Source organism: Trichomycterus rosablanca, chromosome 25 (assembly GCF_030014385.1).
Source record: "Trichomycterus rosablanca isolate fTriRos1 chromosome 25, fTriRos1.hap1, whole genome shotgun sequence".
NCBI classification, from domain to species: Eukaryota; Metazoa; Chordata; class Actinopteri; order Siluriformes; family Trichomycteridae; genus Trichomycterus; species Trichomycterus rosablanca.
This window is the reverse complement of record NC_086012.1, coordinates 2304947-2332721: the sequence shown is the minus strand read 5'-3', so window position 1 is coordinate 2332721 and position 27775 is coordinate 2304947. Positions and strand designations below refer to the sequence as shown.

General features: G+C 44.8%; 1 protein-coding gene across 3 annotated transcripts in view; it reads left to right on the top strand.

Moving 5' to 3' along the window:
• The first annotated feature begins 10722 nt into the window (after positions 1–10722).
• cux1b (cut-like homeobox 1b) overlaps positions 10723–27775 on the top strand; it is a 138877-nt gene continuing 121824 nt past the window's right edge. For all 3 annotated transcript variants that reach the window (XM_062988183.1, XM_062988182.1, XM_062988181.1), the window contains exon 1: positions 10723–10785. In XM_062988183.1, the coding sequence (XP_062844253.1) occupies positions 10723–10785 (63 nt within the window). The remainder of the gene's footprint in view (positions 10786–27775) is intronic.

Sequence of the window (27775 nt, the reverse complement as noted above, 5' to 3'; positions counted from 1 at the left end):
GTTCTTTATTCTAAAGATAGTCGCTGCCATTTTTGCTGTTATTTAAAGGATTTGAAACCCCAGCAGTGCTATCAGCCAGTTGGGCATTAGCAGCCTGTCCGGGGTGTATTACTTCATTGGCTTCCTCCACAGCTGATGCCTCTGCCCCAATATTAATAGGACTAGTTTCACTGCAGCCATTAACATCAGTCGTCTCTTAGTCAAGGCCAGAAAAAAATTCCAAACTGTCCCTTTGCTGGTCAGGGGAATTCATCCAGATGGTGAGATGATCAGATCAGAGTTCATAACAGTGTGGCATTGTGATATGCCTGGTAAATTGGATGCCACACAGCATCTGGGTATGAATCCCCTCTTCATTTACTGTTTGTAAAGAGTTTGACATGTTCTACCTGATGTCAGTGAGGCTTTTCTGTAGGTACACTTCCTAAATCCATGCTAAAATCAGGTAAACCGGTTGCTATAAATCGCCCACACATGTAACAGAGGAGTAGACTGGTAGATGTGGTGCCCTGCGATCAATCAATCAGTAGTGTCTGATTAGTGGCGGGCAAGCTGTGCCACCATGCCTCCCCCCGACACTGTGCTCTAAACGCCTGGCTTCCGAACAAGCTGGAATGTGAGAAGAAAAGAGAACAGAAGAGAAGTCGTGGTGCTGCTGTTCATTACTTTCATCGCTCTCTGATTCCGGTGCAATAATAATTAATCGCCACTAAGCGGCGCTGTAGCTGCACACATTACAAACAGTATGTCTGAGCTCGTTAGAATTATGTTTAATACTGAGGAAAAGTTCGGGTCTACTAGCCATCCCACCCAACCTCTCTTCCTCAAACCGTTTACCACCGTTTTACACTGGTAAGGGTCACTGTGGGTCCAGTTTCTCCAGAATCCCTGGGCACAGTGCAGTGGGTAGCGATTTTCCCAGCAAGGAGGGCATGGGTTGGATTCCCTGGCTGGGCAGCCTGGGTCCTCTCTGTGTGGAGTTTGCATGTTCTCTCTGTGTCCATGTGGGTTTCCTCTGGATGCTCCGGTTTCTTACCATAAAGTCCAAAGACTGTGCGAATGAGTGTGTGTGAGTGAGTGTATTTGTGTGTGTGTGTGTGTGTGTGTGTGTGTATGAGTGAGTTTGAGTGTGTTTGTGTATGTTTGAGTGTGTGTGTGTGTGTGTGTGTGTGTGTGAGTGTTTGTGTGAGTGAGTGTGTGTATGTGTGTGTGAGTAGTGTGTCTCTGTGTGTGAGTGTGTGTGTGTGAGTGAGTGTTTGTGTGTATATGTGTGTGTATATATATATGTGTGTGTGTGTGTGTAAATATATGCGTGTGTGTGTGTGCGCAGTGAGGGTTTGATTATGTAGCTTCTGTAACACTGCTGCCACAGTAGTGTCTGTTTATGCTACTTGTTTTTTGTCCTTTCAGTGTGTGTGTGTGTGTGTGTGTGTGTGCTGCATGTGATTAGAATAGTGTTGCATCACACTTACATCCTTCCCCCCCCCCCCCCCCCCATCTTCCGCACCTCTGTACAACACCTCACACTCGAACACCCACACACTGTATCTCCTCATAGCGGGCAGGACCCGGCGCACCCCTCACGCCCCCGTTTCCTTCATCCCCGAATTGTTCGGAGAGGGCCGGCCCTCCCTCATAATTAAAATTTAATCCCGTGTACCAGCAGCTATTTAAAATTAGGCCTGGCCCCCTGAGAGGCCGCGTGGGGTTTAAGCGAGCGAGATAAGACAGGAGGAGGCGGAGGAGGGAGGGACGAGAGAAGACGTGTGGGGTGTCTGGGACGGAGGGGCGTCCGCTTGGGAGACGGAAGAGGCAGGAGCGTGTGGAAGAGGGAATACGCTGAGCTCCGGTGGGCCGGAATAACAAATCACCGCCGGTAGACGTCAAGTCCGTGAGGGCTGAGAGGGGAGGGGGGGGGAGGGAACGACGCCGGTCTCTGCTCCAAACATTCAACCTGAAGAGCTACGACTGTTGACTGTTCCTGTGTGTACAGACGATCCAGAAGTGTTCATTACAAATATTTGGCAACTCGGTGGGTAGCACTGTGGCCTCACAGCAAGAAGGTCCTGGGTTCGATTCACAGGTGGAGCGGTGTATGTATAGCGCTTGCTTAATGCTGGAACAGGAAAGAGCCTTCCCTAAACTGCTGCTGCGAAGCAGGACGCTGTAATTTCCTTTATATCATTGATTTATTACATGTTAGCACCTGTAGTGGCTGAAACCCATGAATTCAAAAGTTAGAGTTATTTATATAGTGCACTTTATAATGAATTACATTTACATTTTTGGCATTTAGCAGACGCTTTTATCCAAAGTGACTTACAGTTGTGACAGTATACAACCTAAGCAATTGAGGGTTAAGGGCCTTGCTCAAGGGCCCAACAGTTGCAAACTGGCAGAGGTGAGGCTTGAACCAGCAACCTTCTGATTACTAGTCCAGCACCTTAACCACTGAGCTACAACTGCTGTATTAATTAAATGATAAATCTGATCTGTGCAGCTCGTACAGCATCATTACTGATAGAATCAAGCACAAAAATTCCTCTTATTCTCAGAACGCCGATGCTAAAGCTTTGATTACAGGAGCGCACGCGGCTCTGAAGGTTTTGTTGAAAGAGTTTTCAAGGTGCAATAAAAAATATTACTATTGATTTCTTTTATTCTTCAGAAAGTGGGCTGCAGGAGTCCTTGATGTTAAATTCTCTCCAGAACGACACACTGATAAAACTCTTCTCACTGATATGAACTGACAAAAGTGTTTTTTTTTTCATCGCTGCCTACAAGCAGTTACCCTGAAAAACAACAGAAATAAAAACCATCTGATGAAACGCAAGCGTAAGCAAATACGTCCTCAAAGCACCGACCTTATTCTTTATCTGTCTGAGTAACTACAGTACGCTCGTAATGACAACAGACTGCGTCTGATGAGATCCTGGAACGCTTTCTTTACTATCAGACATTATGTTCTACCAGGGTATAAATATAAGGTGACACATCCGTCATTAGCTGTTTATCAACGTGAGGAAGATTTGAGAATGTAAAAATGCCTGCATCACCACAAGGACAATCATTCATAATTTAGAAACATCCAGAGCTTAATGGAGGCTTTTTCTGTGGAAACAGGACGTATACACAGTCAGGAAGATGCATAAAGAGGCAAAATATCTCTCACTCACTCACTGTCTTAACCGCTTATCCAATTAGGGTCACGGGGCGGAGGGGGGGGGGGGGGGGGGGTTTGCTGGAGCCTATTCCAGCTTTTCAATGGGCGCAAGGCACACAGTAACACCCTGGACAGGGTGCCAGTCCATCACAGGGCAGACACACATTCACCTATAGAGCAATTCAGTGTCTCCAATTAACCTGACTGCATGTTTTTGGACTGTGGGAGGAAACCCAGGCATACACAAGGAGAACATGCACACGGAAAGGACTCTACACGGAAAGGACCTGGACCGCCCCGCCTGGGAATTTAAACCCAGGACCTTCTTGCTATGAGGCGACAGTGCTACCTACGGAGTCACCCTCAAATTTACCACTTCTGCTGGTAAAGTCCCGGGCATGTGGAGTCCATGTCTTCACAGCTTTTCTTTTCTCCTGATGGCTTGTGAAGATCTACCTATCAGTCTGCACTCCACAGACGCATTGATATGAAGTCTCTTGATAGAAGGTGTTTGACTTAATCCCAGCCGTTCTGTTCTCTTTAATCAGTTTAGCATTATGCATGGCAAAATTATAATCCTGGAATATGTGGACATCAACAGGAGAGTTTGCACCATAGGGTTCACCTCGTCTTTCTACCACATAAAGCAGTCATTCATTCAACCGAATCATGATGGATCTTCCACCGTACTGAACAGTTAGCAGCAGATATTCGGTTACGTGGGTAAAACTTTGGACTGTTATTCGGAAGATTGTGGGTCCACTGTTGGGCTCTTGAGCAAGGCCCTTAACCCTGTCAGCTTCACATGCAAACTTAATGACTGACCCTGCGCTCTGACCCCGAGCTCTGACCCCAGCTTCCCCATTATAATTTACTTATACTGAACACCTGGATAAAGGTGTTCCACCTGCCCTAGATTATTATTATTATATAAAATATAATAATTATATAATTATTATAATTGTAATTGTGTATTTAATTCTGTGGGTATTTTTGTGACTGTTGTGTACTTTCAGGGAATGTAGTGCCCATCCTGTTAGGTGGCGTCTGTTCTTCTCAGTAAGCTTTCACTCGTAACCACCGTTCCTCTTTTCAGATCCTGTTTGTAAATGTTTTACTTTCCTGTTCCACTTTTATGACTGATGCATGATATTAACCATACTGGAACTCTGTTGGTTGCCTCATTTTGCTTTGAAGTCTGTTGTTTTTTGTATGATATTGCTGAGTTTGTAATCCTTGCTCATGATTCTGTTTCCTCACGTAAACATGGTAGAAACTTCTTCACTGGACGCTGTAGAAGAACACGGTCCTGATCAGTAAAGTACCGGTCAGTGTGTGTTCTGAACATGATAGAACCTGCAGCTGGGATCACTGACACAGGGGCGACTACAGTGAACTGAATTTAGAGTCTTAATACTTTTATGAATATGAGATTTTAATAAAACAAAAACTCTAACAACATGTTTTCATTTTATTGTGATGAGTGATTGTGTGTAGATTACTGTAGATTAGGTAAAAATAGCTATTTTTCTCTTAAACAGTGTTAAAGTTAGTAAATGCATGAGTGAGTGAGTGAGTGATTGAGTGAGTGAGTGAGTAAATGAAAGAGTAAATAAATTAATAGATTAATGAATTACAATGTAAATGAGTAAGTAAATAAGTGAATGAATGATAGTGTCTGAGTGAATTAGTGAGTGAATGAGTGAAATGAGTGAGTGAATGAGTAACCATAAGTGAAAGAGTGACTGAGTAAATGGGTGAATGAGCAAGTGAGTAAGTTAATGAGTATATAAATCCATGATTTAGTGAGTGGGTGAGTGAGTGAGTGAGTGAGTGAGTGAGTGGGTGAATAAGCTAGTGAGTAAATAAGTAAGTGAGTGTCTGAGTGACTGAATGAGTGAGTGAATAAGAGAGTGTATGAGTGAGTGAATGAATGAGTAAGTTAATAAGAGAGGGAATGAGTGAATGAATGAGAGTGAATGAGTGTCTGAATGAGTAAGTTAATAAGAGGGAATGAGTGAGTGAATGAGAGTGAATGAGAGTGTCTGAAGAAGAGTGAGTAAATGAGTGAGTGAATGAGTGAGTGAATGAATGAATGAGTGTCTGAGTGAATGAGTAAATAAATGAGAAAGTGTCTGAGTGAATGAGTAAATAAATGAGAAAGTGTCTGAGTGAATGAGTAAATAAATGAGAGAGTGTCTGAGTGAATGAGTAAATAAATGAGAAAGTGTCTGAGTGAATGAGTAAATAAATGAGAGTGTCTGAGTGAATAAGTGAATAAATGAGAGAGTGTCTGAGTGAATGGGTAAATAAATGAGAGAGTGTCTGAGTGAATAAGTGAATGTGTAAATGAACGAGAGTGAGTAAATGAGTGAGTGAATGAGTGAGTAAATGAATGAATGAGAGTGTCTGAGTGAATAAGTGAATAAATGAGAGAGTGTCTGAGTGAATGGGTAAATGAATAAGAGAGAGAATGAGAGAATGAATGAGAGAGTGTCTGAGTGAATGAGTAAATAAATGAGAGAGTGTCTGAGTGAATGAGTAAATAAATGAGAGAGTGTCTGAGTGAATGAGTGAATGTGTAAATGAACGAGAGTGAGTAAATGAGTGAGTGAATGAATGAGAGAGTTTAAGTGAATGAGTGAGTGAATGAGAAAGTGTCTGAGTAAATGAATAAGTGAGTGACCACTTGTTGTACGTGTAGAAGATCAGATTTAGTAGACGTGATTTCTCAGACTGACCGCTTGATTAGCTGAGACTGAGAGTTTAGCAGCTAACGCTAACACTGCTCGCTGCTCACTACTGTTCCCAGCTCTGATTAGCATCACTGCTGACCGCTCACCACCATCATCATTTTTAGCCACGTTCACTGTTTTTTGTTTGGCGTCCCGAGGTCAGAGTGCCGCCCGGCCGGTTCAGACTCGGCGTCTATCTCAGGTGAGATCTGAGAGTGAAACGATCTCTCTCTGCGCCGCTGACGTTCAGGAATCCGTTCCTGTTTTACTAACAAAAGCTGGAAGGTGCGGCGAGGACGAACAGTTCCTAATGTACTGCATTATCTCTTAATGACTGTGTTTATGTAGCAGCATTGTACGACGTGTGAAAGGCTTGCGGCTTTTTTTTGAAACTTTTATCCAAAGGTACTGTGACAGTATATTGTCTAAGCAATTGAGGGTTGAGGGCCTTGCTTAAGAGCCCAACAGTGGCAAGCTGGCAATGGTGGGGCTTGAACCAGCAACCTTCTAATTACTAGTCCAGTACCTTAACCACTAGGCTAAGGTAATCCTGCTTGGTTACACACCACACCAGCTCACAAAATGAAAAAGCTAAGCTAAATAATAATTTACATTTACAGCATTTAGCAGACGCGTTTATCCAAAGTGAGTCTAAGTCTAAGCAATTTAGGGTTAAGGACCTTGCTCAAGCGCCCAACAGTAACATCCTGTCAGTGGTGGGGCTTGAACTCATCTGAGAGGGTTCTGATCAGAGTCTTTTTAACCCTTCACTAGACGGCCCGGCACGACTGGCCTCCTCTCTCTGTCCTCTTCATCCTTATTGATCCCTCTCCTCAGGGACAGGACGTCTCAATCCTTTCTGCTCCACGTCTGACGGAGGGGAGAAAAACAGACCAGACGACGTGAGAAAAGCCGTGATTAGTGAGGGCTCTTGCCCCGTGTTCACCCCTGACTTTGTCCTTGACCCCAGGCGTGACCTCTGGGTCAGAGGTTGTGTGAACAGGTCGGGAAAGTGGTTCACTGCTGGCCGGGTGAGGAGTGGGGCGTCAGCTTGAACACATGGCCTGTTTGAGTCCGCGTCTTAGAGCTCTGAGCTTTTCTACAGCGGCTTGGCTGTAGAAGGTCCTGGGTTCAATTCCCAGGTGGAGTTTGCATGTTCAGTGGCATTTCTCTCTGCCAGTGAGTTTTGCCTGGGATTTGTGCCCAGTGTTTCTGTTTTACCATGTTTGACAGACCAGGCCATGAATGTTGTGTCGTTCATGTGGTATAAACTCTGAATGACAGATTTATACATGAGTATCGGCGGAGACGGGGGTGGGGGTGTCATTGGGTGTTGAATTGGGGGTCTAGAGTAGATGAGCTGCTGGTCGCCAGACATAAGCAATAAATGTCAACGACCCAGTCAGACAAGACGTATCTGTGTGTTTTATTCCTGGTCTTACTGGGATTTGAACTTATAACCCGTCATTTTGGACTTAATTGCTGGAATGCGTTAAAAAAGTACTTGTCCCCAAATAATATTGTATTTTATTAAACCACAAAAAGGAACGCTATCTACTTCAGAAAATCCAAAAACTGAAATGTCAGTAAAGTGTCGTGTCGTCCAATTCCCCAACTGCAACCTCGTCTGCGACCACATCCCCCCACCCTGACTCTCAGACTATCAGCTGCACCCTTAAACACACATTTAATCCCCAACCATTTCTGTTTACCTGCCAGAGACGGCATCTCACAGAGAGCAGTATCGCGTACGGAGAGTCACACACTGCTATCCGTGAATCAACCGTCTCTGGTGCAGGTGCCTCGACACAGCCAACCTGTGTCTGTGTGGATGCCTGGCTGGTTGATAGCACAGTGGAGATATAAATTCCAAAACTTGAGATCTCAGCAGTTGTGGACTACCACATCAGACCGCTCGCCACCAGAATGCCAAAGGTGGAGCAATGTTTGCCTATTCCTCCTGTTCGGCTATAGGTGGTGATTTTAGGATTAGGATTTAGGACTGAGATCTGAACTTAGGGTCATGAAAATATCAGGTACATGAAATGTCCTGAGAAAAGACAAAATCACTTGCCTAATTTTTTTTTAAACTTATTTACAGTCCATGGGGTGAAAAGTGAGAATCTGATGATGTTGTAGAAATTCTGAGACCTAAAAATAGGACAAATTGAAGTAGTTTAGGGGTTGAATACTTTTTCAGGATGTTGTTCCATGCCATTATGACGACCCACAGCAGTGACATGATGCTGAGCGTGGCTAGTTCTGGACGTGGATGTGATTGTGTATTATACATCAGAGGGGTCAGAGCTCTTTATCGGGTCTGCCAGTCCAGGCCGTCCTGACATCAGCACAAATCCACAAACACCAGCAGGCCGCTGCCCATCGCTCCCCACCCCCCTAGATTTACCCATAAATGAAAACATGCGTGTGGACAGAGTTTAAAAGATCAGGGTGTGGACTCAGACTGTTTTCCTGGTAGCATTTCTCCACGTTTACCGAAACACACGTGTAATGATTACAGGCGATCAGGTAGATGATCAGGATTTATAAAAATAATTAGATGGTTCACTGGAACTGGCACTCCCTGACAGGCAATGCTTTATTCTTTTATTGTTTTTTATGGCTGTCAACATGTTTTACATCACAAATGAAAATCATTCAGGTAACGCCTGTCTCCTCGAGTGCTCAGTTTCTCAGATACGGCATCGAGTATCTAATAAAATGTCTACACTCATTAGATGTGGATCAAGTCTGTATTTTATTTAAACTGTTCTTACAAAAGCAAGCACGGCAAGAAACAATAACTGGTGGTATAAGTACCTTTTGTCTGAGCGTGCAGGCCAGCTTGATTTATTTGAGTAGAAAATTCTGCAGAACGTCTGGCTCAATGACTAAGAATAAAATGACAGAAATAGAAAAAACGACAGAAAAAAGAACTCGATCTGGTTTATTTTTACATCTTACTTCTCTGTTGGCAACATGAAGCATAAACGCTCACCAGAGCACAAAATATAAAAAGAGTGAAATCTAATTCAGTATCATGAAAGCCCGGGACTTGTTAGGCAGGATTAGACTGAGCCAGAGGGGTTTCCAATGAATCATCTGGAAAATGTAATGAGCACCAATTGACAATATTAAGAAAATACAAACAGTGCTCAGTTTTAAAGCTATACACTGTAAATTAAAATATGTTTGCATTTATTTATTTAGCAGACGATTTTACCCACAGCGAATTGCAATACAGACCAGGGTTGAATAGAAAGAATTATGCAATTATGTCTGAATACAAAGGAATGGCTTTACTGTCCTATATACATAACTCCATAAAGAAATGGTTTAATTGATTTTTGTGTTGAGGAATTGACATGCACAAAGTCCTGACTTTATCCCGACTAAACACCTTGATTGCAAGCCAGACCTTCTCATCAGCGCCTGAGCTTACAGTTGCTCTTTTGACAGTATTGGCATAATTTCCCACAGACACAGTCCAAAATCCTATGCAAAGCCTTTTCAAAAGAGTGGAGGAGTTTGGGTTTTAAAAAATTATTTATTGATCACCGGGCAACTAATTTCCAACTGTGTTTTGCTCCAATACATGCGTATTTGTAGACACATACACATTTATTCAGTTTGTATTCAGTTTGATCATCGGCTTCAGATGCTCTTTTTTAAATTTTTATTAATTTATCAGTTTAAACCATCACATTGAATGAAGTGTTACAATTATATGAAATAAACACTGTTGTTATTATACTATTATTAATAATAATATTGACTATATGAGGTCAATATCAATAACATACTATTTAAAATGAGAACAAAAACAGACCTGCAGTTCGTCTGTCGGCCTGTAGAGGCGCTAAAAGCACGCAGCCCAGTTCAGATTCATACTGCGCGGTGGCACCTTTCATATATTATACTGTATACAGGCTGTTACATTAAAATATAAATAATGGAAAACTACAAGGAAAATTACAAAAATATGAAATGGAAACTTAGAATAATAGTAACAGTGTTAATAAGAAAAATATGTGAAACATTATGATTAATTATAATAATAATATTAATAACAATCATACTAATAATATGATTATCATTATTTAGATATAGGGAAATAGAAAAATCTAAAGCAGGAATAGCTTTTTTTTGTTTATAGCAATAATCACAATAATTATAATAACAAATAACAAAAACACTGGATTTTCTCATGATTTAATATTCATTCAATATGTGGGTCAAACTGATAAATAAAAAAACTATAAAAACATGTATCTAAAGCTATACAATACAAACGGATTAAATGCGTATACAAATATGCATTTACATGTAGTAAAAAAATTATAATTATTTGTCCACCTGGTAGTTTTTTTTAGCTTCCTATAATCCTTTTTCAATGTTTTTCAATGTATAACCTAAGTGATGCTAATTTGTATTTATTTTCATAAAGTACAAGCGTTTAAAGTGATTAGAATTAAATCAGTAAATGCTGTAGAATCCGAAGAAAAAAATAATCCACTCTGTGCTGTATAAAATATTCGCATTAGATCGCATATAAATCCCAATCCTTAGAAAGTCCAGGCCGGGTTTCACAGGTTAGATCCGTTTCCCTGTCCGGGTCGATCGCTGAGCTCGGTGTGACCGTTCAATACTCAGGTTGTGCGTTCGATAAACTCCGTTCCGCGCTGTTGGTCGATAAGCAAACGCTGGTTCGATTGATCCGCCCCGGGTTTTGCGCGCGTCCCGCTCTGTTTGCAGGCGAACTCCGGCCCCTCTGTGCTCTCTCTCCCTCTATCAGCCGCTCACTTCGTCTCAATATGTCTCAAGATGGCGGCCAATGCGGGATCGATGTTTCAATATTGGAAGCGCTTTGATTTACAGCAGCTGCAGGTTAGCTTTTCTCTTCTCACTCTGTCCCGCTTTGTGAAGGCTTTTAACCCGGGCTCCGACCGGGACTCGCTGTTTGACCGCTTCCGCGCCTCTTTCCCGGTGTTTTGCTGCTTTTCTTGCTCGCCATTGATTAAAGCGGCTGCTGCTCGCTGATCGGAAATTGATCCTCTTTGTTCGATTCGCATCGATCACAGTCAGGACGCGGAATTTGGCGCATTTGTGTTTATTCGGGGCTGTTTGGCTCTCGGGCGCTGTTGACTGGTGATATTGAGCTGATCTGGGCTTAACTTTGTCCGCTTTTTATGTTTATGATTGTGTGTTATGCTTGAATTATTTGTCGGTAAATGAAGTGCGCTTGTTGCCCCGGCTACAGCGGTGGCGCTGTAGTGACGCTAACCGTCGCTTATGTGGACTCGGTCCCAAATGCAGCGTAGGTCACTACAGCAGCGACTTGCTTAAGGACGGAAATTCCACCTTGTGCAGCCTAGTTAGTGCACTCGGGTAATGAAGGACAATAAATTTGGATTCAGCCTTGCTTTTGGTTACTTGGCTAGCCTGTAGTTGGCAGTTTGTATTGACGGACAGTGTTTAAAAGTTTTTATTTTGGTTTGTTTATATCAGCCGTTCTTTAAACTTTCGGAATCTGTTTAGGAACAGTGTGTTTAACGGGTCTGTTTGCTTTACGTTGCTTTATTCAGCTGGAATGTAAGACCGTGTAATTATCATAAGGTCACAGTGTTCCGTACAGATCCTGAGCTTATTTGTCAAATAATTATTGATATTTTTGAGCTGCTCGATTAAAAATCACAGTTTCAGTAGTACTTTTTTAGTAGTAATTGTTTTTTGGACATTTGTCTTATTTTTGTATGATTTATGTATGTGCATATAGTATTTCTTTATTTATTAATTTCTGAAAACTTTCAAATTTAAATTATTTCATTATATATATATATAATTTCACATATATATGTGCGTGTGTGTGTGTGTGTGTGTATATCTATCTATATTTATATATATATATATGATGTATGTGTATCTATCTATATATATAATATGTATGTGTGATGTGTGTCTATCTATATCTACCTATCTATATTTCTATCTATATTTCTATCTATATAATAGAATAGAATAGAATAGCATAGAATGCCTTTATTGTCATTGCACAACGAAATTTTTTGAGCATCTCCTTCACGGTACATGTATGTACACACAGATATATATATATACACATGTATTTACAAAATAAACATATACACATCTAGATACAAAAATAAACGTGTGGTTTTAAGAACTTTACAGAAAAAAATTGAAGAAGGTTATTGCACAGTCCTTATAAATTGCACATTATTTCTTAGGATGTAATATGTATGATGTGTCTCTACCTACCTACCTACCTACCTACCTACCTACCTACCTACCTACCTACCTACCTACCTACCTACCTACCTACCTACCTACCTACCTACCTACCTACCTACCTACCTACCTACCTACCTACCTACCTACCTACCTACCTACCTACCTACCTACCTACCTACCTACCTACCTACCTACCTACCTACCAAACAAACAATATAGATATCAAGTTCGGTTGCCGTCGGATTTAGTGCAGAAATAGTTTGTGTGTTTGTGTCATTGTCCTGCCACCGAGTAATGTCCAGGAATAAAGAATTTCTGCTAAATGCTGTGTGTTTAAATGCTTTACAGTAGGTACAGTGTTGATGGGTTTAAAAGCCTTTACCTTTTCAACCTCAAACATATTTCATACATCCACTGTTACAGATTTTATTTATTTTTCTCTGACATTTACATTACATTTACTGGAAGGATTTTTATTATTTTATTTTTATGTTTGGCAGCTCTTAAACCATGTTCATAAAAACTTGTTCGACTGTGTACAGTGACGCCTGTGTTTCAGAAGTTTCTAGTTCATGCCAGCTCCATTATCTAATTAGAGAATTAAGGTTGAATTAGGTTAAAGAGTAGATCTGTTATTTGCTTTTTGATACCTGCACAGCGTTCTTAATCTTTTTTTTTTTTTCCGTTGTGTTGTTTGTGTCTCAGATTAATAGGTGCAGTCGAACTAGTTCTGTTTTCTGAAAACAAAAAATAATCACCAGCTGTTGTCAGTTCTAATGAGTAACGAGGCCATGACACGCACTTAAACCACATGATAAAATCTGGTACGCTACAGGGGTAATACGGGGGGCTGAAGTTTGTATATTTGCAAAGGAAATGCACAGCACAATACCTGACCCTGACCCTACAGCAGCCCTGACCAGGATAGTGTGGTAGTGGTATAACATGAAAATGAAATGAAAACACGTACACAGATTAATGCTGCATTTTTATTTTATTTTATCCTCACTTTATGGCATTCAGCGGACACTTACAATCCAAGCAATTGAGAGTTGAGGGCCACGCTCAAGGGCCCAACATTAGCAACCTGGCAGCGGTGAGGCTCGAGCCAGAAACTTTCGATTACTAGCCCTGCCCTGCGGATTAGATCCGAGTGCTTTCCGTAACCCGGCCGCACCTTCCACTTCATTCTGTTTACCTGATGACAGATTTAGAGGTTTGATGACACCAATGTTTTTCACCATTTAAAAGTTTCAGTGACATTTTTGCCACTCTAACCATCCTCCTCACTGTGCCTGGAGGCTAAAACACACGTCTACTTATCCGGACAGGTTCAATACGTCTTTAAACAAGTTGTTCTGAGCTTCCGTGCGAGACGTGTTTTATTACCACGTCCTGCTTTCTAAAGGTCAACATGCTTTAGTCTGACTTTGTGTATTTCTTTCCTCGAATTGATAAACGACGAAGGTAATTTGGCCTCTGACTCACCTTGTATGTATACCCCAGTGAAAAATGAACAAGAAGTCATGGATAGAACTTCTTTAAGCTCAGAAGAACTTTTAAAAAGTCAGATCTAAACAATCGTGCTTTAGTTACAGTTCTGTAGTTTTGTTGTGTATGTTTTTTGTGAGGGGTTTTAAAGCTGTAACGATTCGATGCTCCTCCGATTCCCCGTGCTCTCTGTAATCCGATTGCACCTTCTACTCCTCCGTTCCCTTTAACTGGGGCAAATTTGTTTCCAATCATGTTCTCAGAGATGGCCTGCCAACACGCAGCCACGTCATGAAATATGCATCGCGCGAGTTTGCTCCTCGGTAATTATCGCGAAGGCCTATCAGAAGCTATTAGTCGAGACAGTGAATCCGAGGCCGGCGGGTACGTCTGGAGGATAGGAACCAGCCGGAGCCGAACGCTCGCTGTCTATTATTGATGACAACTTATTTACTTTGCCTCCCACGGAACGGCTCTTGGAGGGCTGCCATTCCAGCAGAATCCTGAAGTACGGTGTAGAGCTCGGTCCTGTCATGTCGCGTTCTGATCTCCCTCCCCGTCCGCCCGCTTTACGATTGATCTTAAAAACGCAGATGGCCGCGCGGACCGGCGGGTTTTTGGTTTTTATTTATCGAGGAGCTCTCGGCACCTACTCTGCGGCGTGTGTTTCCTGAATGTGATCAGACACAGAGCAGCGGATTAAACGCTCATTATCAGCGTCCGTGCTGTTGTTTGAAGGAACTTTCAAGCTGCCGGTGCTTTTGAACACGAGTGAAGCTCGACTGATTTATCTCTGGGATAATAATCGTGTTTAAGGCTTACAGGTATCGATCACGTTTCTGGCTTGTCTTTGTTTTCCTGTGGGACGATGCCAAGTTTTTAAACGTTTAAAGAAGTGATTCCAAACCTTTTCAGCAGCTCAGTTGGCTGCCAAAGTAGACATCTAAAAACAGATATAAATACACTATGTGGTCAAAAGTATTGGGACGCCCAATTCTAATCATTGAATTCATGTGTTTCGTCCATAACAAATTCTAATAACAAAGGTGTAATAAATCAGTCATAAAGGAAAATCAAATGCCTCCAACTTTGCAGCAACAGTTTAGGGAAGTCCCTTTCCTGCCCCAGCATGCAGCAAGCTCTATACAGTCATAAAGAAAATCTCAGTTTAATGAAACTCAAGTGTCCTGGACAGCACAGAGCCCTGAACTCAACAGCTTTGGAATGAATTGGAACGTCAGCCGAGGCTTTATTGACCAACATCAGAGCCCAGCCATACAAATACTGTCATCTTTTCACTAAATAGGCACAAATTCCCATACACAGACAAACTTCAAAGTAATGTGAGAAGCTTCTCAGAAGAGGTTATGGACTGGCCACTTTTTTTATTATTAGCGTTTGTTTTTGAAATGGGACGTCCAGCAAGCTCATGGTCAGGTGTCCAAATACTTTTGGTCATATATATTATGTACACTTTTATACAACTATATAAAGCGAGTCTCACGTGACCTTTTGTACATACAGTGCATGGGTTCCTAAATCTAATACAGATTGTGAGATTGTGAGTGAAATCATGCCGGGAGGGGGGTTGAATACTTTTTGCAAACACTGCAGCACTGAACCGAGACAGGACAGGAAAAACAGAGCCGAGGTTTTGCATGTTTCCAGCCTTACAGACCTGCACAGTCCGACAGCGTCGCTGCTTGTTTTGATAGTCGCCGGTAACTCGAACCTCTAGACTTTCTGGTCACGTCGGTACCCGGCGGGCCGCAGGGGCGGGGGCCGCGGTACGTCACCGGAGGTCACCAGGATCACAGAGAGTCTCTCAGATGTGGCAACTTCATTTCGGTTCCCTTCATCTCAGCCCGTCGGGCCCTGGCGTCTCCGCACTCCACCGCACTTTGATGGAGCTGCAAATAAAGCAGCGGTGTCTTATAAAGAGACTTCCAGAGAGGCTTTTTTCTTCTGAGCAACACTGAGCTTCTGTTTAAAGTACCAACTGAAGCGCTGCAAATCTTCCTTTTGTTACGGCGAGCTTACAGAACGATGCAGTTTAGTTACCACGTTTTAATATGAATAAACAAACTACATTAACGTGCATGTGTGTACAGAGACATTATCCTAGTGAGCTGCCTCAGTAGAGACGATTCTAATAACACATGGAACTCGTAACTCAGATTATTTATACACACTACTTAGACAGAGATTATGCAGATTACTAAGCTAACACAGTTAGCCTCAGGACAATCAACCCGCTAACACGCCAGCTAACGTCTCCCCCCGTGTACCGAAAATGCTTAAACTCTCCCTGACGAGCCCGAATTCAGTCAGATCATCACTCAGAATTCAGGCGCCTCGGTAGGATCCGAGAATTTAGACACGCCCTCTCCTCGGGAGTTTTTAGAACACCACCCCACCCGTGTGTTTCTTGCTTAGATTCATGATTCTGACTGTATCTCTACATCGTGGATTTCTGACGGCTGTAGCTATGCAGAATCTACATCATGTATCATGTGGTGACGTCACAATACGTCAAAATTCACCATCGATTCTTAACGGCGCTCGGCTCCATGATCCAAACGCTCGGACTCTCTCATCAGGGATCGTCTGTTCCAGCCCGCGAGAGCCAGAGCTTTATGAGGCATGCTCAAATGCCGTATAATTCGCTGAGCCATTGATTGTGCACAGATGGGGTTGATTTGCAGGATTTATAGGGTGTCCTCATCCCCCATTTAGCAGTTTTTGTAATAACTGGGAGATATTTGCACCGATCGCGGAGTCTCCATGTGAAAATGTCAGCAGATTTATCTGCTCTGGATCACCGTGAAAGACATTTAACAGGCGGCTCTGTCGGGGCCGGGTCGCGCCCGTCTGTGTGCTCAGGTTAGACAGGAGGTTCCAGCGGGAGGGTTTCTGTAGCCCGTGCTACAGTTCTGTCTGCTTTAGAGGCTTTGAATTTTGAATAGGGCGGTTGTAGCCTAGCGGTTAGGGTGCTGTTTCATGCCCCACCACTGCCAGGTTGTCACTGTTGGGCCCTTGGGCAAGGCCCTTGAATCCTCAATTGCTTAGACAGGAAGAAGGTCGACTGGTCCGAAGAATCCCGTTGCAGTCTTGACTGAATTAAGGGTTAAGGGCCTTGCTCAAGGGCCCAACAGTGGCAGCTTGAACAACCTTCCAATTACATTTACATTACATTTGACATTTTCAGCATTTAGCAGACGCTTTTATCCATGAGCTGAACACGATGAGCAATCGAGGGTTAAGGGCCTTGCTCAGGAACCCAACAGTGGCAACTTGGTGGTGGTGGTGGGGCTTGAACCGGCAACCTTCTGTTTACTAGTCCAGTACTCTAACCGTTGAGCTGCCTTTACAATAGAGATGAACCAAGATGCACTGGAATGATGATCCAGCTCATAACGTACAGAGAGAGGCACGGGTGGCTCGGTGGGTAGCACTGTCGCCTCACAGCAAGAAGGTCCTGGGTTTGATTCCCAGATGGGGCGTGGAGTTTGCATGTTCTCCCGTGTCTGTGTGGGTTTCCACCGGGAGCTCCGGTTTCCGTGAGTGTGTTTGACGTTATAGACTTAAACCGATGAGTCTTGTGTAAGCAGGAACTACCTGTCCCGTCATGTAAGTGTGTGAAACATGACGTTACAATCCTAATAAATACAGGAGATAAAGAACCTGCCGGTAACGGGCTGGTACCAGATACCACAGGGCTCTTTACATGTCCTGTGGCGTCCATGTCTCGACAGGTCAGAGCTGGTTTGACGGCATATCAGTCGGTGTAAAGAGCAGCCAGACAGAATCATTCTCTGCTGGAAATTACCGAACATCATCTGTAGTATCTGCAGGCCAAAGTTAGAAGGGTTAAAAACCCAGCGTTAGCGAGCTAGCACAGATCGTCAGGTTATCGTTAGACTGTTCAGCTGAGTAAGCAGACGTGTCTGAAAGGCCTGACTGTTTCAGAAGTTATTTTTAACCGGTAACGCGGCCTTATTATGGGTGCAAACACTGGACGGAATCGCACGCTCGGCTCGGAAATTTCCAAGATAAAGTGGAACAGCTCGCTGAAAAAGTGCCGCGTCTGTAATTTCAGGATTTTTTTCCCTGTCTAGGAATTAAAAGGACGAATCTGGCTAAGGATCGTTTCTTCTTTAAACTCTTAAACGAAGGCCCTGTCGGACGCTCCATCCAACCACGGGTCTATCAAGTTCAGCCTGGATCCAGCCACCCGGTTCCGTATCATGCCCGTCCACGCTGGAGTATCTCGGATCTCAGGCTGTACTCATGCCCACGTCGCTGAAACGTCCTGCATGAGTCGGTCACCGGGCAGATTTCGGGTCTCGGGCGTCCGACGTGCACCTCGGCTGGCGTGTGCTCGTCCCGTAGAGGATCGGGGGTTTATTTATGAGCTGGAGTTTTAGCGGGCCGGTGATATTTTTGTCTCTCGGTTGCTACGTGGTGTGCGGTTCCGACCGGCCTGCGTCACCCGTCTGGCTCGTTTTCGGACGCGAGCAGGCCCTGAATCGGCGGCGGATGGGATTTGTTTTTGTGTACTAAGGACGTTCTGCTTTCTGACTGATCAGACATGGTTCTGTTTGTGCGAGTAAAAGTCTGGTGCCCAGCACACACTACCCTGAAAGAGGTGGCACCAGGGTGTACTGTAGATCAACCCATCTCACAGCGTACAGAAGTACATAAAGTAACTGGTAATGTGATTCCCAGTAATACCACCCTTCCAAGTATTCCAGGGCTAATTGATACAGTGGGAACACGTTCCACGACCCCCACGGATGCCTTAAACTCTAGATAATAACACCAATAATAGACGGACAACAAAAACTACGAATAAAATAAAAGCAAGTTAAAAGTTTCTGTACCAGGTGGAGAATTCAATTGTTCTTTGGCTTCGCTGGATTGCCAACATCACTACTTTTGCTCTTTGGGACTCCATTGGGACCATTACTGCAGGGATCTCGAGGTCTGAATCTGATCTGTGCTATCGACCAGCCGGTCGCCCACCCAGGCTTACTCGTCTGTGCCTGAAGGGGAAGGACGAATGCTTTCCTCATTCCTGTGGCAGTCAAGGTCTCTGCGGGCTGGATAAAACTAGGCTGGTTATTTTAGCAGCAGACGAAATTGGCAACATTAAGTCTGCCGGGTGGGAAGAGACCAGACCGACAAGTGGGTGGGGTCGTCAATGCTGTGCAAGGACCCCAAGGGTTAGTAGGCCGCGAAGGCAGGAAAAAATGATCCTCCTTGGACGACTTGACTATGCTATATTGGGAGAAAAGATAAAATGTATAAATAAAATTGCAATTTAAAAGAGTCACTATTACTGTGGACAGAGTCTAATAAGCAAATGTAGCTTTTTTAAGGGGGATAAAATAGTTTTTATTAAGATACTTCAGCCGTCATCGTTTTTAAAGACCCGGTGAGCTCATGTGCTCCTCACCGCCGCCTTCACTCCCATAACTGAAAAATGAACCACATGCTTGAGGAACGGCCTGCGCTCTTTATATCCACTTTAGCTCTATTTATCGCTGGTTTTATTTAGCCTGATGCTTCCCTCGAGCCTCCTTCAAGTGATGCATAGATATTCCATCGACTCACTGGATCCTCTGAGTGCGTCTGTCCCCGCGGCCAGGGCAGACATTCGGAGTGAGTTGGCTGTGTGTTCTGTCCCCTATGTGTTGTATTTCCTTCTGTGTGTGTGTGTGTGTGTGTGTGTGTGTGTGTGTGTGTTTCCTCCGTTTTCTCTCCGTTAGTCCTCTGGTCAAACCGTCCAAACACCTGAGGCTGAGTCACCGCGCTCTGCGTGCCGGGGGGAGCCATCAAGTGGATGAATAAACCGGCTGCCTCGTCTCGGACCTTCGCTAAATATAGAAAAGTCTCGAGTGCAGAAACTCGAGTCGGTCCAGACGTCGGTCCGAGCCCTCAGTCACCTCTGCTACTTCTCGTCCTGTCCTAATTTAGCAGGTTTGAAGAGACGAGACCTGGACGAGAGGTCCGTATGAACGTTTGTCCTCATATGAGGTCCTGAGGTCGTCGTTACTATCTTTTGCTCTGTGTTGTGGGACGTCGTTGTTATAGTGGGCGGTTGTAGCCTAGCAGTTAAGGTACTGGACTAGTAATCGAAAGGTTTAGGTTTGCCAGGTTGTCACTGTTGGGCCCTTGAGCAAGACCCTTAACCCTCAACTGCTTAGACAACTTTCCCGGCTGACGTATCAGTACCGAGGTGATCGGACCAAATTGCGAGGCCTGAAAATACCGGCACTCATCTAACACAGTAGCTCAGCACCACTGAGATCTTGAGGTAACTAGATTGAATCCCAGTTGTTGCTATCGACCTGGCCGGGCATCCAAACGGGCACGACGAGGGTCGAATCGGCTTCGTCGCTGTCTGAATGAGGCGTCTGCACTAGCGTCGGGAGTCTGCTGGTTCATATCGTCTCTGTGCGCCTTACGGTTCTCTGTCTAGGGCGGAGTCTTTCAAACCCTGGGCTAAAAAAAGGGGTCGTAGACAAAAATAATAATCATTAAATATACGAATTTTTACAGGGACATATAAAAGGAAACTTGTATGCGAACACCCCCTTGTGGAGGCTTTATGTTACATGTTGTAAACCACAGTGGGACCAGATTGCCACAGTTTTCATTAAGCAAGTTTAATTTGAAGTTTTGATCAATTTGATGTGGTGCCTGGGTCGCTTGAAAACTCTGAGAGGCTCCGGCGGCTCTTCTTGTCCAATGTGGGACGGTACAGGAGGCAAGAAAATTGTAGGATGGTTGGTAATATGAGGGAAATGCATCAAAAATATTAAAATGCACATTTTTAAAGGGATTTTCCAGCGTTCTCATCCTGTTTGAAGCAAATTCTGATAAATTAAACCTGCTTTTATTTCTGCATTTTTTATTTTAACTTCTCTCGAAAAACCAGAACCGCTTCTGACCCTCAGAATTCATCTCAGGAGGTTCTCAGAAGCTCTTCTGACCCTCAGAATTCACCTCAGGAGGTTCTCAGAAGCTCTTCTGACCCTCAGAATTCACCTCAGGAGGTTCTCAGAAGCTCTTCTGACCCTCAGAATTCACCTCAGGAGGTTCTCAGAAGCTCTTCTGACCCTCAGAATTCACCTCAGGAGGTTCTCAGAAGCTCTTCTGACCCTCAGAATTCACCTCAGGAGGTTCTCAGAAGCTCTTCTGACCCTCAGAATTCACCTCAGGAGGTTCTCAGAAGCTCTTCTGACCCTCAGAATTCACCTCAGGAGCTTCTCAGAAGCTCTTCTGACCCTCAGAATTCACCTCAGGAGGTTCTCAGAAGCTCTTCTGACCCTCAGAATTCACCTCAGGAGGTTCTCAGAAGCTCTTCTGACCCCCCCCCCCCCCCCCCCAGACCCCCCCGTCCCTTCGTGTTCCGACCACCCCGAGTGGGTCACACACTGTTGAACAAGCTCGGCTCAATTATTGGGCTTTGAGCTGCAGCCAGCAGGTTGGTGAAAACACTTACTCGAGCGCTCCGGAGCGACGGAGGTCAATTCTCTCCTGCTCTCGCCCCTCTCTCTCCTGCTCTCTCCTGCTCTCGCCCCTCTCTCCTGCTCTCGCCCCTCTCCCCTTCCCCCGCTACATTTCCTCCTCTAATAGGTGTGTACGTCGAGTCGGCTGTTCCAGGTGACGGGGTCGTTCCGAACCCTCCCGACGCTCCCTTACCCGGGCCGAACACTAACAGTTTGTCGTTTCGCCCCCCCCCCCCGGCGGCGGGTTTGTTTTGGCGGATTCGGAAGCCCGCTCGCTCGCCAAGGCATCAAAGTCGGAGCCGATGGACGCGGGCCGACGTCTCTGCGGCCCCGTCTGGTGCGCCTCTTCTGAGGGGAATAGCAAACGACGTTCGGCAGCCGTGTATTCCTTTCCTGCTTCTGTGCAGCTGTCGGAACATCTGGAAATGGTTGCGGGGAGAAAACGCTCGCCAGTACATTTGGAGCTACATGTGGAAAATGCTTCCAACAGACCCAAACCCCTGTTCTGAATAGAGTCGGGAGCTCGGTGTAGTCGAACCCCGAGTCTGTAACGCTACTGATGGAGTTCGTGAAATGCGGCACGGTGGCTGCCAGAACATTTGCCAGCTTGCAACTGTTGGGCCCTTGAGCAAGGCCCTCAACCCCTCAATTGTAAGTCACTTTGGATAAAGTGCTGAAAATGTAAATGTAAATTTAACCCCCCACCTATAATCAGTAGCAGTCCCATTAGGGTGCAGTACCAAAAGTTTTGAGACCCATCAACCGAACGTCAGTTGATCTGATAAAGAACTGGAAGTTGGCGATGGGCGGAGATGAAGGATTCACCCCCGGGGGAACTGTCAGGGCTAAATGCTAAACGGTATCGAAACCAGTGGATCTGCATCTGTTTGTACGTTTCCTCTACCCACTTCCTGCCCATTTCTTGTTCTTTACCCCCTCCTAACACCACGATACGAGGTACGTTTCAGATTCTGCCCTGCTTCCGTTAGGCTCAGGCAGCAGCCGGGCGCGACTCTTTCGGAAAGCTAGCGCGTGCCGGTGCAGCTAAAAAGATGACAAGGCTTTAGCGCTCGCCACCTAAATGCCCTCTCTGCAGCTCTGACTGAATGAGGCCACATCTTTTTTTTTTGTGTGTGTGTGTGTGTGTGTGTGTAGGGGGGGGGGGGGGGGATGGTGAGGGGGGTACACAGTGTGCTCTTTTTGATGTCTTTTATGGAGTGTCGGTGGTGTTCAGTCTGCGGGGGCTTTAAATGTTTAAGGAGTGGAAGGTCTGTTTATTGGGCGGCTTTCCTTCGCATGTCATGTTTAATTAGGACGTCTGGAGGCGCGGCCGACCCGGCAGGATGCTACACGGAGCTCCGTGTCGGATTTTAATGCCGGTGCCAAACCTGGGAGCGCCACAGAACGTTCGGTATCGGGGCGGCGTGCTCGCCTCACAGCGAGAAGGTCCCGGGTTCGATCGCCAGGCGGGGCGGTCCGGGTCCTTTCTGTGTGGAGTTTGCATGTTCTCCCCGTGTCTGCGTGGGTTTCCTCCCACAGTCCAAAGACGTGCAAGTGAGTTAAACTGGAGATACTAAATTATCCTTCTGAACTGATGTGTAATGAGTAACTACCGTTCCTGTCATGAATGTAACCAAAGTGTAAAACACGACGTTAAAATCCTAATAAACAAACAAACAAACAAACGTTTGGGATCCTAATCTAACCTAAAACCCCCATAATATTCCCGTCAGAGCTTTTCCACATCATTATGCTCTCTCCGGTTGGCAGCTACATGCCCACACTGTTGATATTAACCTTCCAGAAGCAGCACAAGGTCACTCGATTTCTGTTTGACTTCCAACCTTGGAACGTAACACTGTTTTATCAGCTGCTTTGCATGAAGAAATACGGTTACCTGAAGTGTTTATGTAAAGCGTAGAAGCGTTAAGGGGTGAACGTTTTACGGCTCCAGTGCTCTCGAGATAAAAGCCGAGCCGTGTGCACGCAGGGAAAACAAAACCACTGATGAAATCCAGCCGTCATTAAACGATAACGGTTTGCATGAGAAAACGGAGGCTATGCAAAACACCATTTTACCTGCAGCTTCAGCCTCGATGTTCCCCAGAGGTGTGTGTGTAATGTGTGTATATAATGTGTGTGTGTGTGTGTGTGGTTAGCTAAAAGAGCCTCTCTGACACGACGCGGCCTCCTCGTCTTTGTTGCAGAACAGAGCTCCATTCACGGCCGCTCCGAACGATGGTGGATCTTCTCTGGAAGAAGCGCGGCAGAAACTGCAGGGTTTATTTCTCCTCGGTTTACATTTCTGAGCTTTCTGAGCGCTTTTCTTCTCCTCTTTATTAAATCAACAAGGTTAATGACTGTCGGCACTTCACAGACGAAGGCCTCGCTGCCTCGAGGGCCAGTAAACCTTGTAATTTACCAGCTCTTGTCTGTCTGCAGGTCTGAAGGATCCAGACACTCCAGGTTTTCGAGAGCACTGTCAGTGTTTTCTGTTATTCTGGGTCACTTAATGCATGGCGGGATATTTCTGTCAGCTGTGTTCCACTAAAAGAACTCTGGTTCTTGAACCGGTTCTGTTCAGATTTCTTCAAACCTTGGTGTTTTGTAGAGAACCGACCCGCGTTTCCAGCAGTTTTTGGGAACCAAGCCTGCATCATCAACGGTGGGTGTTACACAACGAAAGAAAAGTAGTATCATGATGGCGGAGCGTGTAGATTACGTGTGGGGATTTGTGCTGTAGTTACAGATGTTCGTTTTTATGTAAAAAGCATCGATCAGCTGTCGGTGATTTGTCGCAGTTGTTGTTTTCTTTAGTTCATCACGTGAGAAGCGTTTTGCGCTTCGCTCTCGCCTCGGCCCTCGGCGCAGATAGCCGATCTGCTCAGCGCTCGGCCCGAGCGATAAAACATCACTAAAGTTCCACGACACGAACAAACATCTGTGTGAAATAACCATCAAATCCAGTCTAAAAGCTCCACGTCATACCACACAGTTCAGTAATGGGCCGGTGATAGCTCAGTGGTTAAGGTACTGGACTAGTAAACAGAAGGTTGCCGGTTCAAGCCCCGCCACCACCAAGTTGCCACTGTTGGGTCCCTGAGCAAGGCCCGTAACCCTCAATTGCTCATCGTGTTCCGCTCACTGTGTAAGTCGCTTTGGATAAAAGCGTCCGCTAAATGCTGAAAATGTAAATGTAAATCTAAATGTAATCAGGTGACTTTAAAAAATAAAAGTTCAGCACAAACACGGTTTTGCAGTTTCTCAAACCTCGACACTGTGACGCGCCCACAGATGACGTCACGGTTCGCGCAGATAAACCAAGTATTCTGTGGTGCCAGATTGGAACGCTAGTTCGCTGTCTGGAACCTCTTTTTTTGGGATCAAAATCAAGTTCGCGAACTGGAACGAAGCGGAAAAAAGGGGTACGTGTAGCATCTGGATAAATGAGCTCCGTACTAGTAGCAGAACCGCTGTAAAACTTGCATTTTTAACCGTAAACGACGTCCTCAAGAGAGAGTCTGTCGTGTAAATGAACTATTTTGTGAGATCGGGTTAAAACTGAAGATTAGTTATTGGTTATTGATGCATTTGCCACCAATTACATGGAATTACTTTGCCAATCCAAACAACACACGGGCCAAACCAGTGTTCCGACCAGTGCAGGAGCGTCCATTTTTTTTGAAGAAGACCCTAAAATCTCCACTAGATCGTCCCACATGCTCATGACAACCAGTATTCCAGTATTACATGGTTGGATAAATGTTCTCCGTCCCGGACAGGGCTAATGTTAGCTCACACACGGACAGATGCCAGCGCCACCTGTCCATTGCCGACGGATGGCTGTTAATGGTAAGTCTACACTGGTAGGAATGTAAACATGTACAGATCCTGCTGAGGAAATTCCTTTCACTGTAAAGCAGACGCCGCTAGTGTCAGTTATCACGTCTTATTCACAGACGCGACTGCTGAAGGACATCCTGCTGGTACCGATCAGCTCCTGATCAGGCAGCAAGGGGAGTGCAGAGGTCCTGGTTGTGTCTGTGAAATTGATGGGTCGTGCTCAGGGGTTCAACAGTGCCAACTTGGCAGGGGTGGGGCTTGAACCGGCAACCTTCTGATTTACAGTCCAGTACCTTAAACACTAAGCTACCAGTTCCTCCTTGTTTTTTTTCACCAGCAACCAGCTAAAACGGCTCATATTTCATTTGGAGTAATGACCTTAACCAGTCTAGTAGATTTAACGATCGGCGCATTAGTATTAACAAAGCTAAGTAGGCACAAAGCGGTCCTCAGACTAGCAGGGGGTTTGAAGACCGCTCGAAAGAGGCGCCCAGCAGGAAATTCCACTAGCACACCAGCGACGAGATTCTGAACAGATTCGAATCTCGGATCTGCCACCGGTCGGCTGGGCACCATCTAGTGGGCACAATCGGCAGTGCCTGCAGCAGACGGTAATTGGCCACCCTGTCTGCTGGGTGGGATGACCGGACTAAGTGGGTGGGGTATTCAAATGCCGTGTAAGGGCCCTGCTTAGCAGATAGAGGCACCTGTGCAGAAAGCATGGGGACCACGATAAATGGTTCTCCAAGTCTGCTGCTGGTAGAACAATCGCTTCGTTCAGATGAGTTTGTAATGCTGGTATGATCGATGTAAGAATGCCGTTCATCATCAGTTTTATGGCGTCATTGTAAAGGTGTTACAGTACGTTCTAGGGATGCACCGATCCAACTTTTTCAGTTCCGATACCGATCCGATACATATACTTTGCATATCGGCCGATACCCGATACCGATCCGATACCATTGTTGAATTAATAAACCGTATACTTTATCATGTGAGAAAGACTTAAGGCATCAGGATCGACTTAAACATTAAAAATATAATTAACACAGATATAAATGTACTGAACTGCTATTTATTTGTCAATAAAATAATAAACAGGCATCTTAATATTTCAGTGTTATTTTCACTCGACGAGTAAGCATCCGACGCTGCCTTGGTGACCAAAGCAATCCCAGCATTCATTGCGGGTCGGGTGCGCTTCTCTTACAGAAAAATAAACACAGCTGAAAGGGGCGGAGAAACGAATGGAGTTATTATCAAACGTAAATAAAATATTACTGATTTTTAACTTGTATAAACTTATACCGAGTGTCTTTATTTGCAAGTTCGAGCTTGTCAGGAAATGTAACGGTTATCGGTACATGAAGGGAAATGTTATATTGACGTTAGCGTTAGCGCTGTGCTACCTCAGTTCACTGTTTTTAATGGCAAGATGCTAAATCCTAAACCCGATGGAATCGCTGTGTAATGCGTTCGAATAACCTGATTTATGAGTTGATGACTTATTAGAATCCTCTCTACTGAGGCAGCCGCTTATGTAGGCAGTAAGGCAGCGAGGCAGCTCCTTAGGTTTTCGAACACACCCAAAATGTAGCTGCTGACAATGAGAAAAACAGTAGTAGCTTAAATAACTTTTTCAAATAAACTTATCTGTAAATATTTAGTGCAAACAGTAATTCAAAATAAAATATAGCAGCTAAACCTGAGTAATAAACATGTTGCAATCGAACTTGTTAGCATAGCAAGCGTGAAATACCTCCATGCAGCTGACTCTTTGGCTTATACGCCGTACGTCAGCAGCGCGTCCTGTATGGGCTTAGCATGCCTCGCAAACGAACTAAAGTGAGCGTATCGGACCCATGGATCGGCCTGATTATCCGATATCCGATCCATCTCATTTTGGTGATATCGGGACCGATATCCGATCTTAATATCGGATCGGTCATCGGTGCATCCCTAGTACGTTCACCTCAGTACCCACACACCTCTTACACGGGTGACTAAACTCTCCCTAAATCATTAAAAGCGTTCCTTTATCCCTAAAAATCCCCTCTACAGACAAGAATGAACAAAGTAATCCACGAAGAAGTCACGACATAATCCATAAATGACACCGCGAGCTGTAATTATGTATTTTAGGCAGTTTACGGTGGAGAAATTAACAACCAGAATTCGTTTGTGTGTCTACACGCCGTCCTGAGTATTAAGTTCTCGTGTTTCAGCAACACTGAGCCGGCGGTTTGATTAAGGGCCGTTCCTGTTCCAGCACGACTGCACCGAACGAGGAGCGTAAACACGCTTGATGCGTCTGGTGTGGAGGAACCTCAGCGGCCCGCGCAGAGCCCTAAGCTCGACATTGGAACGTCGATTGAAAACCAGACCTCATTGTCCAGCATCAGTGTCTGACCTGTGAGTGGTCTTTTGTGGCTCCATATGAACTGCATGGTTTTGGAACAAGATCCAATAATCTTCTGATCTGTTGTCCACAGAATTTTGGTTATTTAGTGTTGATCTGAGTTTAATCAGGACTGAGTACAAATTTAGGGCCGCTCAGGTGGCTCAGAAATAAAACACACACTAGCACACCAGAGCTGGGATCTCGAGTACATCGTATCGAATCTCAGCTCTGCCATCCGTCTGGGCTGAGCGGCCACGTGAACAACGATTGGCTTGTTGTTCGTATAGGGGTGGGATATTGAGCCGGATAGGGTCTCCTCGTAGCCTGCACAGGGGCGGGGAAGGAGTGCGTTTATCAGGGTGTGTCTCTCCGTACA